This window comes from Aythya fuligula, chromosome 13, assembly GCF_009819795.1.
Source record: "Aythya fuligula isolate bAytFul2 chromosome 13, bAytFul2.pri, whole genome shotgun sequence".
Taxonomy (NCBI): domain Eukaryota; kingdom Metazoa; phylum Chordata; class Aves; order Anseriformes; family Anatidae; genus Aythya; species Aythya fuligula.
Genome location: NC_045571.1, coordinates 7,584,237 through 7,599,015, shown reverse-complemented (window position 1 = coordinate 7,599,015; position 14,779 = coordinate 7,584,237). Strand labels below are relative to the sequence as shown.

At 47.6% G+C, this 14,779-nt stretch overlaps 1 protein-coding gene across 3 annotated transcripts in view; it reads right to left on the bottom strand.

Moving 5' to 3' along the window:
- NRK (Nik related kinase) overlaps nucleotides 1-14,779 on the bottom strand; it is a 91,372-nt gene that overhangs the window by 61,916 nt on the left and 14,677 nt on the right. For 2 of the 3 annotated variants that reach the window (XM_032196045.1, XM_032196046.1), the window contains exon 3: nucleotides 3,378-3,434. In XM_032196045.1, the coding sequence (XP_032051936.1) occupies nucleotides 3,378-3,434 (57 nt within the window). Of the gene's footprint in view, nucleotides 1-3,377; nucleotides 3,435-5,167; nucleotides 5,173-14,779 lie in introns of all 3 variants that reach the window. The other variant, XM_032196047.1, reaches the window with a different exon arrangement.

Here is a 14,779-nt window from a genome sequence, read left to right as displayed (position 1 = left end):
CCATCAGCTCCACTTCAACAATTTCAAAGGGCTCCCCCCGCTCTCCCCCTTAACGTGACACTGCAGCACTTCCTGACAGATGTCCAGAGGATCCCGCAGTGACCACAGCATCCTGCTGCTGCTCTTCAGAAAGCAGCCCGGGGCTGCAGCTCGCAGCGGCGCAGGGCAGATTTGCTCAGCTCCTGGTGTGCCTCAGATCTCGGAGCTGAGCAATCACAGCTGGAGCTGGTCAGGAGCTTGCTGATGAAACAATTTCTTGCTGGAAAAAAAAAAACGTAGATTTGGTGAAACAGTCCTTTGGCAGAAATGTATTAGTTGGGATGAAGCGTTAGCTGGAAGACTTCTTAGGTTGGACTTCGTAGTGAAAACAGGATGCTGGGGGCGTGCAGCGCACTGCAGAGTGTCCAAGAGGCGAGCAAGTAGCTCAGTACCCCTATATATGAGGTATCCTCGTCCAAACCCGTCTCTCCCATGTCAGACAACGCCGACCTTATTGCTGAGCAGCACTGTGGGCTAGTGACCCAGCCACCACCGACCCACCCTGGCATGGGGCTCCGTCAGACTCGGTCCCTGCCACAGAGTGAGATTTCTCCTGGAGAGCCTCTGAGCAGGCATCCAAATCACGAGGCCGTGCCAGGCATTCCGCTCTTCTCCACTTTTTTGGATGCAGGTGAAGGAAAAAAAGACTGCATTTGCCCTGGTTTCTTCTTCTTCTTCTTTTTTTTTTTTTTTTCCTCTTTTAAAAACACCTTCCTGTTTTCTACCACATGAAGTTTTCTCTCCCTAAGAAAAGCACTCCCTGTGCAGCACTGATCAGATCCAATAACCACCCCAAGATGAAGATGACCACAGGGGCTGGGAGCCTCCCATCTCACTTGAGCAGGTTTGCTGTGACAGCTTCCATTTCTCACAAGCCAAACTCCCTGTGAGATGTTGCTCTCAGGTGCAATTTATATGCAGGACGTTGAAGACGGAGATTTCAATATTTTAAAGACTTTATTTAATGCCTCAAGCCAGCTTTTCAAGCCCAAAGGAACAGAAAATAACAAGCTTGAGCAGACTGACAACGCAGGAGAAGTACCGAATCCTTGGCAGGCTGAATTTATCACACTAAATTTCTGGAGATTGAAAGGCTAATGCTGTGAGAGGCTTCAGTACCCACACGCTGTGAAGGTTTTTGCTATTTTACAGGCGGAGGGCTGAGGTTCAGAGATGCTCTGGGCACATCCAGCAGCAGCCTCAGCCTTACCCAGCTCCGACCCCGTGCAGCAGCAGCAGTGTAGATGAAGCAGAGGCCTGGATCTGGTCTCCCAGCCTGTGCCTCAGCAGCAGGAACGCAGCCAGCCCATGTTCCAGAAGTGGAAGTAACAGCAGAAAGCTCACCCTGCACCGAGGTCAGAGAGCAGGAACGCTCACGTCCAGCTACAATGGATTCACTCAGAGCTTGGGGAAGAGCACCAGGGAAACCCCCCAGGTGGCTGCAGCAGCACGCTCACTGTTAGACTGAAACCATCACGACTGCTTTCGCGTTAAGCGACTCAATGTGAAAACAGCACGACCTGTTATCGTTGCTGCTCAGCCCCTCGAGCGAGGGGACAGATTCCCCAGGATGGTGCTGGCTCTCCAGCCTGCAAAGCAGCAGCAAATGAGACCTGAGCAGCTGTGCTTTGTCCCCAGGACCATGCAAGTCCATCACTGGGGATTCCCGAGGCTGAAGCACAAGGCTGTCTTACATCTAAATTTTGTTTCCAAGCAAGCAGACATTACTAGGTGCTGCATTTTGTTACTTACATACAAAGGAGACTGGGTTATATATAGCAAAAGGGAAGGAAATCTTTCCAAGGTTCCCTTCCTGCAGTTTTTGCTTCAATTGTTTCATCAAGGAAGGGACTGTCACTTGTGTTAACATGACAGCCCACAAGTGACATCTCTGGCCAGCCCTCAGGCACTGCTGGCAGGCCCAGCAAAGCATGAACACATTCTGTAGAGCAGCTTTGGATCACTTCTGAGTCCCAGACAGGATCTTTCCTGTAAATTCCTTTCTCAGAAAAGAGCACAGAGGTGCTCTGACCCCAGGAATCTGTCTACGACTCAAACTTTACTTCTTCTCACTCTCAAAATCCAGCAGCCTCATGTTTGGTCACTGCTATGTCTCTGAGGCAAAGCACACGATGACGGATGTAACTACAGAGCTATAAGCTAAAATTCCATCAATTTAACATAGCACTGACTTCAATAACCTACCCTCCTCTATCCATAGACGAGAACAACACATAGACAAGAACAACACTTGGAATTCAACTGCACGTGCTTATTTTACAAGGTAGCAGCCACAGCCAAACCAGGCTGTGCCATTCAGAGCAGTCGCTGCTCAGGGCTGGATTCCTACACTACCAGCAGAGACAGCTGGCCTGGACCCGTTCTACGTGACAGTGCCCACGCAGATGCTAACTCGCTCCATTGTCTTCCAAGACGAGCAGAAGACACAAAAATGCAGCCAGAGCTTGCTTGTGCTTGTCCAAAACGCTCCATGTAGCCGTACCACTGGCAGATTTGGTCCAGAGGACCTGTTTCTTATTTTAGGCTATGACTCACAGCATCCCAAGAAGGCTCTAACATTGTCTTGGTGTTTTATGCACCACATCCACGCTGCCAGAGCGAGAGGACAAGGAGCTGGCTGTCCGTGAGAACAGGCGCATCCGACCAAACCATGAGCTGTCCTTACACTCGAGGACACAGGCACATCCCAGCCCTTCTGGGGCTCAGGCTCATGCAGCATCAAGGAGGCAAGCTGCTTCGCTACAGGCTGCTCTCCGAAACAAAAATCAATGCTTAGCTACTTTGTTGACACCCTGTTCCAGCACCGATACCACCTCGTAAATGTGAGCAGTGACAGTGCCAATTAAACCGGTCTCCTTCTCTCATCTGTCAAATAGCAATAAAAAAGTGCAACATTTGCATTTTTAACATGTTCCGGCTTGCTAGCTGTCAGGGTAGATATGCTGAGGAATGGCTGGCAAGGAGAGGATGAGCTGAAACAGAAGGGGCAGCACAGAGCTACAGGAAATCTTTTACTTGCTATCTCTGCGAACAGATAATCAACGTGAAACAAGCAGGAAGAGAGTTCTCTTCATTATTTCAGAGCATCAAAATATATAGATGTGCATTCCCTTATTGCTTTGTTGCCACTGGACAGGCACTGTTGAAAATCTGGTTGTATTAAGGCCTCTCAGTACTCTAAAAAACATAAACCACTGCTCAGCTACCATAATTTACACCTATGGATCATCTTATAAGCTACCCACATTCTCACAACCTGATTCTTTGTTTTCCCTTACACTTTGATAACAGCTTTTTATTATTTTTGGGTTACTCACCTCAGTGACATTCATCACTTTGATTGCTGCTAGCTGCCCAGTCTTAACATGGCGACCCTGTCAGGAAAACAGAACAGTGTCAGTAAAACATGTATGCAAACTATGTAAATGCTAGAAAATTATGGATTTAACTCATCTGTCAGAGGACAACATGAAACAAGCTCATGGGTCTCCATCTATCTCCCATGGAAAAGGCATAGCCCACGTGACAGATAACTGGTGATTTTAGACTAATGGGTTAGTTTTTCAAGACAAAGTTAGGAAAAAGGAGGCAACAGGGAATAAAGCTATTAAAAGAGCAAACCCAATGCTAACTGACAAACTATGGTTCAGAAGAATGCGTTTCAGAAAAGCAACCAGGAATCTCGCTGGAAAATTGCACAGCTTCTTGGCTCGGTTAGACCAAGTTGCTCTACAGATGCAAAGCACTGTGCTTTCTGACAATACCCAACACTAATCTCAAGGATTGTATCAAAAGATTTGTATGAACTGTGGGTTGGCTGCACTTCCTAACTCTTCCCTTCCATCAAAGCCTCAGAAATGGGTTTGAAGCTTTAAGACTGTAATTTTGTTCCTGAAATAGTAGTGCCTGAGAAGCTGGATATTGAAATAACTAACTGACATCAGTTAAGAACGCCATAGGAAATCGGGAAATCAAACCTGAAATGCTGTGGTTTGCAGACAAAATGATTTGCAGGTGCAATTTACACCTGCAAAATTAAAAGCTAGGTTGATGTCATTTTAAAACCCAGGTCCTATCGTACGAAATTGCAGCCGAGCGTTATTTCAACAACTAAGCAATTTCGCATCAAAGAAAAACGATGCCTCGTTCTCAGGCAATGTGTCACAGTCATGTTTTCTTTTACAGAAAACTAAATCCTGCTGAGATTTTGTGTATTTATAAGTGCCCTCCTTCCCTGGAAGCACCCCTGGGACCGCAAAGCTTTTTCTCATGAACTAGAGCGCTCGGGTTCCTGTATGATCGCAGATGTGGGAGGAAGATGAAGCACCATGCAGCACCACAGTGCTGTGCTCCGGCAGGACAGGGACATCAGCATCCACCTCTCCCCGGCTGGCCAGCTTCCCTGAGCAGCCACAGCCCTGCTGCTGGAGGGCATTGTTTGTGAAAGCTTCCAGGCATTGAATGGCTTGGCAATAGAGCAAGAGAGGGCCTTCCACGAGGCGCAGCGATGCCAGACAGGCTGGCACCCTGGTTTAACTCCAGCTCGCACCGCACGAAGCAGCGGAGCGACCCACCGAGCTGGTGGGATGCCCTCAGCTGTTCTGCAGAGGACAACGTCATTGATTTACTCTGATTTTCCTAATTACAGCAAAGCATGGGATGTGTTTCTTTTCTTTAGTAAAAATTAAATCAGTAGCAGGCTAGCATCACACTCAGCACTGAATATTCAGAGGAGGGAAATGGGAAAGGCTTGGTGTTCAGTTTTGGTTTCAGTGTGAGACCTGGTGAGATTGTCCCTCTGCACAAAAGCCCTGTTGTTTTGCAGCCTCAGTTGTTCCTGCTGCACACAAACCTGCTGTTCTCACTCACTTTTGCCTTTATAAATGAGAATGCTGAATCCCAGAAAAAAAAATGGTTTGGAAAATCAGCACTTATGGGAAAGAAAACAGCATGCCCTTTTGTTCTGTGGGTCACGAGGCACCTCTGCATGGGATGCACCACTCGACCCTGCTCCCCCACTCCTACAGGAGCTCCAAGGTCAGCATCCCTGCCGAGGGCTGGGTGAGAGGAGCTCAGCCTGTGCAGAGGGCAGGATCGTGCCCTGCACCTTGTCTCAGGCACACATCTGCCTTGCACCCAACCTTCTTTCCCCAGGAAAAACCCATGGGCCCACATCCTGCTGTCCCTCTGCACGGGTTCACCTGAGATAAACAGCCACAGCCTTTACCTGGCCTCACAGCACATTAACTGCACACAATTCCCGCCCTTATCTTCTTCTAGACCCCTTTATTACCCTGGAACAAAACAGAGAGAGGGGCAATACACAAGAGGATCCAAACCTTTTTTGAGAGGACAAAACAAAATGATCAGAAAGTAAAGGGGCAGCAAAAACTCATTGGTTTGCTCCAATTCTCAAATGGCAACAATTTACTCTCAACAGCTGCTATCAAACCTTTTCAAAAGAGCTTTCCGTGGTTCTTGGTTGTATTAAGCTGGACAACCTCATCTTCTCCACCCCAGAAGCTTGTGCAGAGTCACGGCAAGGGCTGCGGGTTAGCCTCAGGAAAAGGTCATCTAAACCTCATGTAAATTATCTAAAAGTGATCAATTAGTTTTAAAGGGTGTTGAGACCAGGGGAAGAAAAAAAAAAAAAAAAAAAAAAGACTTTTGGTGACTGCAGCTAAATATTTATCTATAGGTCATATGTCTACATTTTAATAATGAGATATTTTTACTGCCATTTTGGCAGATTTATTGTTGATTCCAGCTGTGCATATTCCTAAAGTATTCAGTGTTCCTGTAGAGCAACAGATCTTCTCCAAAGTCTCCGAACCTGCTAGCATATGCCCCAAACAGCGTGTCAGACCTACCCAGCACACACCATTGTTTCCACTTACCTCTGACACCACCCTAACAAGCACAAATAAGAGGACACCTGCGTATGATCACACAGGGGAGAACCACTAAACGCTTGTGCCACTGAGTGAGCAGGGCAACAGGCTGCACGTTGAGCTGCTTTAAGGCAGAGACCACGACCATCCTGGCAGTCAGAGTGAAAATCTCAGGTCCTTTATGTTGCTTCCTCGAACTCTTTCAAGTTCATTTGCCTCAACGTTTCTAAAAGCAGTAAACATCCTGAGCCCAGCCCTGGGGTTCTTGCTAACACGCTAGTGGCTACGTAAGGAAAGGTTTCAGGGCCTGGCCCCTCATTTTCTCATTATCAATAAATCTCAGAGGTTAGGCAGAGTTCACGGGAACTTTTACACACTTGTACTTCTGCTCAAGCCACAAGTTTGAGCATGTTTGAATTGTTTTTAGAAAGGTGGTGCTCTGATTTTTTTTTTTTCTGTAAGGCTCCCAGCAGTAACTGGCTGTTTAAACTGCCCAACTGAACGAGATGTGCAGATGCACTTGATTGCAAGGAACAAGAACAAAAAAGCGCATCCTTTTTTCATCTTTCACCCAAACGCTCAGTTTGGGAGCATGTTTTGACTCGTGAGAATGCAGCCAAAGCATCCCACAGCCATCTGCAGGTCAGCCCTGCTCCCACCCAACGCACAGCGTTAAATGCTATCCATCACACACAACGCTCCGACTGGAACGATTCAGAAGTTCAGTGACTTTCTAAAGCTGAAGTTGCTGCCTACATTTCGGTGAGGTAGCCAAGTTGGAAGGAATCCTCCCATTAGCTCCAAGTCCAGCCGAATTCCTCTTCTCCCCCAGAAAATATTTCCACATAACGCCGGCTGCGATTGCCAGCTCGTCGCTGCAGTAACGTGCTGCAAACCTGGGGCCAGCAGACACGTTTCAGAATCTGCATGCTGGTCATCACAGCCACATTTGCAGGAGATGCTTGTGCCAAAGATCTGTTTCTGATGAGCTCCAACTGCACGCTGTCTCTGCAGGGAGATCTGTGCAGAATGGGATGGATCGCTTGGTGTTATTCCGAGTGAATGGGCATTTATCTTCTTAGTTAGATAGATAAAGGCATCATTTATCTATGCCCTCTACCGAGGGTCAGGACAAACATTATGCAAGTTGGAGCAAACAAGAGTATCAGCATTAGCAGTCAAGCTATTAGCTGATAAGGGGGCTTTACTTGAATTAAGTGTATTTACATAAAATTTCGTTATGTACAATACCTTTTCCTCTTGGGTCCAAACAAAAAAAAATCGTGAGTCCCTGGCTTGGGCCATTATTCCAGCCAGAGCCCTGAGGTCCCAGCTCTCAGTGACACAGACCTGAGGCCACCAGAGTGCTGGGTTTGAGAGCTTCCCTCCCAGACCTACCTTGCTGTGTGGCTGGTTACGAGGCGCCTGTGAGCAGGGTGAGGGCAATATCACATCAAACGCCCTCTGCCATCACACGTGTGTGTGCATCACTTACACTGTTGGTCAAAACATCCGCAGGAGGCTCCAGGGTCACTGGAGTCCCACTGCCTGCCCACCAACACACCAAGCTAGCAGGCAGCACACACTTAACCCTTGGGGCCATCTCTGTGTCCTTCAGGTTTGTACTTGAAAGCAAGGCTGCTTGGCTGATGTGGAAGACTTTGAGGCTGGAGGACTTTCTCACCCATAGGCGCTGACTACGGGATCAGCTCTGCAGCCAGCTGCTCTGGATGAGCAGGGTGAAGGCTCAGCTGCTGAGCTGCACACTCCTGAAAGCACACTTTGGCAGGCAGGTTTCCTGTTGAAAACCCACTCAATGAACTCTGAAACCTGAGCCCATCTCGGGCCAACCAGCGCGAGGCCCTGCGGTTGCTGGGAGGCTGCCAGCTCGGCTTTTTGCACCCCGGAGAACAGGTCCCCACCCTTCTGCCCCTCTCCCCTCCACCCCTTCCATCCTGGTGGGGCAAGGAGAGCCTTCATGAGGCTAAATGGCAAACAACGCTCTGCACGGGGAGCCAGGAAACACCGTGTCCTATCGCAGGTGACCCCAATGAAGTCATGGTCCCTACAAGGTACCTGCAGGTACGCTGCCCTGTCCAGGCACAGCTGCTGTCTGGCAGCACACGGCTGCTCACACCAGACATCCTGCTGTCCTGGGGTCTTGGCTGGTGTGAACAAGCAGGCAGGTTTGTGTATCTGGGGCTGGGTTTGTTAGTGAACGGTCTGAGGGAGAGCTCAGGGTGCTGAACGCTGGATTTCCAGAAACGCTCCGTTTCATTTTAAACACGAACACGTAACCCACGGCAATTCTGAGAGCTGAGTTTAAAAAACAAACAGCACACAGTGGTCCGTGGCAGGTAATTCCCAGTTTCAGAAAGCCTTCTTGTTAACCTCCAGGAAGAAGCCAGGGCAGCAGCCAGTTGGGAACATGACTATGGCTTTGATCCCTGCTTCATCCTTTAAATCGTGCAGCCCAGGCTGCACAAAGCCTACCCTGACCGACACCATAAAGCTGCGGGGGCACTCCTATCGCAAGGTCTCCGGCGTCTTTTGGGGACATAGACGAGAGAAGTGGAGAGCAACATAAATATTAATATACTGTTAATAGTCGAGACGTGCTCTGCAAGGTTCCTCTCCCCCCATAAGCCAGTTCCCACTCCTCTTGCTGCGTCACCGTGTTCCAAGGAGCCAGGCAAGATTTATACTTTCAGTACAGGACATCCTATGGAGCTGGACACTGTCCAGCACGCCCCACAACTCAGGTTGTAAACCATTATCAGTAAAATCTAATACGTTTGTAAGCATATAAAAAGAATACCAGTTACTAACACTCAGTGAACTTTAAGGCAAAGCATGTTAAATTAATAAATATTAGATATATGGTACGTGCATAGAAATGAAAGCATCCAAAAAATGAAAATGTAGCACTGCATTCCAAACTAAAAAGGGTATTTCTGCAAACGTCAGCAAATGTATATAGCAAAAGCTCCTTGAGTTTTCAGGGAAAAGCACGTTCCTTTCCGAGCAAATGCCACTGCCCTATTTCTGTGCAGGTCATTCTGCTCCTTCCACTGCTTCCCTCCTTCCTTCCCCAGAAGTACGTAAGCATTTTGCACACTCATCCAAACTGAAAAATACTAGTTTGATAATTTATATATATATATTTTACAGTTTTACAAGTGTCGGGGGTAAGATTAAAATAAATAAATAAATAAACAAACACACAAACCCCAACAAAACCCAGGAATTCCTCCTGGTGCTCCTATTTATGTCACACTTAAAGAAACAAGCAAGAAAACAACAGCACTGGAACTGAGCTCACTGTAGAAGACAACTAAGCCGGCAGTGGTACAGGACTTCCCGTAAACTAAAATAGCAACCTGTTAGCCAGAGAAGAGATCAGAACATACGATTTTTATCAATCACTTAAAATCCAGCCCAAGCCACGCCGGCTAGAGGAGAGGGATGGACAGGAGTCGTTTCAATGGGACAACAGCCTTGAGGAAAAGGACATTTTTCTACTCCTAATGCAAATGACTGTACCCCAGCCTTTACGACCCAGAGCAACCAGAAGCAGTTTTTCTGTCCTTTTTTTTTTCTTTTTTTTTTTTTAAAAAACCTGTGCAGTTCCCGTTTCCTCCCATTGTACAAGTGGCAATGCAGATTGTTTGCTTTCCCTGGTGTTTGTCTGTGTCTGACTGCAGAGCAGTGGGAAAACAAAGTGAAACAAAGGAGGGAATTGCAGCCCTTTCGCAAACATGCATTTGAGTGTCTGCACTCCTGCAGTATCAGTTACTCCATCAGATTACCGGCCTTATGCAAAACATGAACCACTCAAGGCTACTGTGTGCTTGTGTAAGATCGTACCAGAGATGGATCTCTCAGGATTTTGAAATCCGCCCTCAAAGAGGTCATTCATGTTGAGATTAGCAAGATCAAGCCAAACACTAATCACTTCAGAAAATACCATGCTACTCAACCACAACAACAGGAGTCTTGTCCATGGCTTATTGAAACTGGGGCGCAGCAGAACATCCACTGTCGTCTCCTGCTCCCTCATCCCAGGCAGAGGAATCTGGAAGGGACCCTCGCCTGCCGCAGGGTTTGTTATTCAGTTAAAAATGCAGGCATGATGCTGCAGAAATCCTACTGCCACCTAAAGTATCCAAACAACATGAAAGGCACAGAGAACTGGGGCAGGGGTGATCCTTCACTGCTCTGAAAGCTCTGCGACCCGCCGACACGACTGCCACAACTGCAGGCAGGAGGAGCAGGAGCGCTCCTTCCCGGGGCAGCAAACACTGCTGACTTTATGGTCCCCAAATGTTGGTGGATATTCACCACCCTCCCAAAGTCCCAAAGCGAAGCAGGCACTTGGCCAAGCATCCTGAGCAGCCACCCAGCCTGGATGACTGCAGCCCCACAGCCACGAAGCCCTGTCCCATGCAGCACCTGCAGTGCCCAGCCGGGATCTGAGACAGCAAAGAGCAGCTGTGCCAAAAATCAGTACATCCAGCAAAACAAATAGTTTAAAAAAAAAAAAAAAAAAAAAGGTTTCATTTTGTAGACCAAGGCTTGTTGAGAAGCTAAGTGTAGGGAGAGGTACAAATCCCTCCACCCCAGTGACTCACAACCATCCGCTTACAGAAATTCAGGGCACTAGAGGAAAGCCACACGCAGCACATCTCTGCTGGATGAAGTCACGAGCGGTCGGATGCGCCTCACCGGCCCCAGCCCGCTGCAAGGAAGTCGGGGCCGGATTTGGGGTCAGCTGATGGGTGGCCGGGCTTTTGGCATCCAAAGAGGGAATTTTGGCTCGCCGCCACTGCGAAGCTCTGAAGGTTGAGCTGCACAAAGCAATTACAAACCTCGTGCGATCGGATTTGTGTTTTAACCTTGTAAGTAACGCAGCCTTCCCAAACACATGCCAATAAACAAGGCTTTATTGGCCTTCTACCCCACATAAATATGATTTTGCAGGCACATTAACTTCTCAGCAATTACATCACTGTATTTTTTAAAAGTATGATTTAAAAAAATCCTTCAGCATTCTCACGAATGATAAGTGTAATTGAGTTGAATTTCCTCTTGCATGTAAGGCACAGCATGAATAAGGTTCTGCACAAGGTAAAACTGTGCTGCTGTTAGGTTTTTTTGTTTGTTTTCTTGTTTAAAAGGCCAGTAAGGGAGCACAGCTCAGACAGCTCCAGCCTCAATGATGAGAGCTGTAACAATTTTAATGGTGATTTACTTTTTCGCTCCATTTCTGCTGGTGTCTTCTTTACACAGACAGCAGAGGCATGGGTACACGTGTCTTTATGTGGCTCTGTGCAGGATGGGGTCAGCCTGATGCTAGAACCTGGTTGGCATTACCTGGCTCTGTCTTGTGGTCTCTGAGCCTTTCCTTCAGGACTCTGACAAATAACTTCCTACCCTTTACTTGAGGTGACTCCTGAAGGCAAAATACACCAAGCACCGCTGTTGAGTTCAGCAGGTCTGATTTTTAGGGTGTATTTTTAAACACATACACAGGCTCTCCCAGAGCATTTCATAATGAAAAAAAAAAAAAAAGAGCATCTCCTCTTGGTGTCTTCTCATCTGGTTCCAGTGCACCATCTCCAAAAAGAAACAGGGAGTTAGTGGGCACAATTAGTCTGTAAGACAATACATTAGTTGCCAGACTTCTGAATGCAAGAGATGAAGTGCACGGCACTCATCTTGGAAGCATCTTCCTGTTCCTCCTAAAATCCTTTTGGCCAGGTGGTCCACAACACGCAAGGGAGTAGGAATTAAAAGTCTGGAAAGATTTTCCATGTCAAGTTGGTCTCCAAAATGAAACCTGACTACCTAATTATTCTTAAAAGCAAAATAAACTTTGCTTCTGTAATTAAGAAACGGGAGAGCTTCCAAGTCCACTTTCCTACAGAAAAATCCGACTTTGAGAAGAGCTTTGGTGTTCCTTTTTCTGAGCTGACCTGATCAGCCTCAGGCAGCGGAAGCGGGCAGCAGAGGCCCTGCTCAGGCACACCGTGGGTCAGATGCGTAGGCAGCTCCTCACCAGCTCTGAGCAGTTCCCTTCCAACGCCCTGCCTTCCAATCTTCTGCAGGGATCGAAGTCAATCACAGCAGAAACGAACGGCGAGCTCTTGAGTGGAAAAATAAGCAAACACAAAACCGCCCCTGCAGAAGAATTTCACCAAAATAGCTGAACACATCACAGCTGAAGAACCGCAGACCCTTAAGCAATGCAGACGGGCAACTGCCAGCGTGCACAGAACACAAGCAGCAGCTTGAAGCTTTGAAGAGTCGGTCACCAAAGGGACCGAGCGTTTCCTGTATTAACCGCTGTAGAGCTTTACCAGATTTCTGAACTCTGGTCTCGTTGCTTTGCCCCATGTCAACCCGCCCGGGTTACTCAGCTCGGTGAAGTTCGAAGCCCTCCGCTGAGCACCTCGAGCTCTTGGGCGTGCTCCTGCCTCACTGAAGCCAGCAGGATGGGAACACCACCTGCAGTCCTCACTGGCTACAGACATGCACACGTCCACTGGCACATGCATTCGATCCTTTTCCTCTCACTCATGTATGTCATATTGAACTCCCCCAGGCAGGAATGGCTTCTCTGCAAACCTGTACACCACCAAACCCCACGGGGTCCAAGGCAGCACGGCCAAACGCGTGCATGCACACACAGATTTTCAAAACTGTAAGATCGAAATCCTCTGGCTCAGCCCAGGAAACCACAAGCGTCAGTGAAGCTGCACCAGAACCCTTCTTGTGATTCAGTCTCCAGCCCAACTTTCCTTTTCCCAGCTCCGAATGCTATCTGCTCGCTTGCAATAGCCTGTCCAGCCAGCTGCAGCCCATCACGAAGCAGCTGTCAAGAAAGAAAAAAACAGAACAGAACAGCAAAACAACCTAAGCTTTCCACGAAGCATCCAGTTAATGCAGGAAGCTGGCTGGAGAAATGTTGAATAGCCTATCTATAACCTGCTTTACGTGTATAATGCAAGCTTAAAAAACCGGCACCCCTGCCTTAACATCTTCTTCTAGTTGTGTTAAATCTGACTCTGAAAGTTTAACCATCCACCAGTTTCAAAATAACTTCCTTTTGCAGCTTCCTTGCATATTCTGTCATCCACATCCAGATGCCAAAATACACCACCAACAGCTCATTGCTCCTCAGGAGAAATCTGGTAATAAGCACAGGAGAAAAAATCTGCAGGGCCAGCTAAAACCCTGCAGCACTGCCAGTGCACATATTTAAATATCACAAATGCTGGGCAAACCCATCTCCTGCGTGTTTTGTACTGCCTTCTGGTTTCTGAACCTTCGGGTGCAGGGAGGGACATGAAATTACAGAGAGCTGCAAGCTCTCCTCCGGTATCAAAGAGTTCAGTCTACTCTCTGGAGAAAGCTGGGTTTAGACAATTGTGCTGCCCTTGCATCCACCCATGTTTTCTCCTGCCAGCCCACGTCAACCAGAACTGACAGGCAGAAGTCACAGAGATGATTAAAATCCTAAGTGCTTTTGAAAACCGGGGGCACACCTGACACCCACAGGAGAGGAGGGTGGCAGAGAGGGCTCGGACACCTGCAGCCAGCCCCAGCATGGCAGCAGCAGCGGTGGTGGCCGTGGGCACACACGCTAGCAGAGACCCTAAAGGACACGGCAAAGGAATTGGGACAGCTGAGGACAGAGGTGAAGAACGGGATAAGAAAGGACAAACTTCCAGGCAACTCCACTTCATTAGTTTTACAATGTTGTCTCTCCTCAAAACCCAGGAGGTTTAAAAGACTTCAGAACTCACCTTAATGTAAAAACCCAGCTACCATCAGTGCCGGCAGGCTACTTTCTTTTGGTCTTAGCATTAGCACTGCAGGAGTGCTTTCTAGTTTGTACCACTGAAACTTACAGAAAATACATATTTTTGACATCAGTTTGCACAAGAAAATAACGATATTCAATAATAGAAAGGTTACAGAAACCCAAATACCAAATGGGAAGGGGTTTTGAAACCAGTCAGAGAGCTGCCTTTAGGGACTGACTCCCCAGCACTGATTCGTTTTTGCCACTTTGCAAGCAAGCGAGCGCAAGGTGAGCGCCATCACGTTGCTGTTAGCACTTCACATCCACTTTGAAGAGGTATAACAAATGACACCATGGGCAAAAGACTGGGGGGAAAAAAAAACACAAAACCACAGTAAATAATTATTTTTAAAGACCTGGTTGGCACACATGGTTGCCTGAGTTAAATTAGAAATGCATTTCCAGCCCAGCTTTGTCAAGCGTGGACACGCTCGCTGGCCTGTTTGGCTTTTGCTCATCACTTCCCTTTCACTGATCTGGCCGTATCGGACATCATTTTCCAAGGTGCCCATCTCTCACATAACCCTGTCCCTGCAGTTTCACAGGGGCTTTAATAAATAAAGAGAGAGGCTAATGGTGAGTTCTTTGGAAATTCCCCTTTAGTTCAGTTACCAGCTTTTTCTGTCCCTCCTCCCTTCCCCCCTAAAAAATTGGTTTAAGAAAGCCAGCAATCAGCACTGATTAGAAGGCTGAGTGGTGTAAGGTTAATAATATTCATGTCTCGTGATCAACGAGAGCAGGGTTTTGGTTGCTAACTGGGACAGCAAACGTTGGCCACACTTAGGGCTGGGTCCAGCTGGTGGTTTTGCCCCTGCAGCAGCCGTACGTGAGAACATGTTTCTGTGGCAAGGCAGCAACCTCCTACCTGCTAAAGCTTCCTTTTGTTTTTGCCAAGAAGAAAAAGTCAAGAGTAATAACGTAAGAAACTATTTTCTGCCAAACCTCAAGAGTGCTGTTGTTG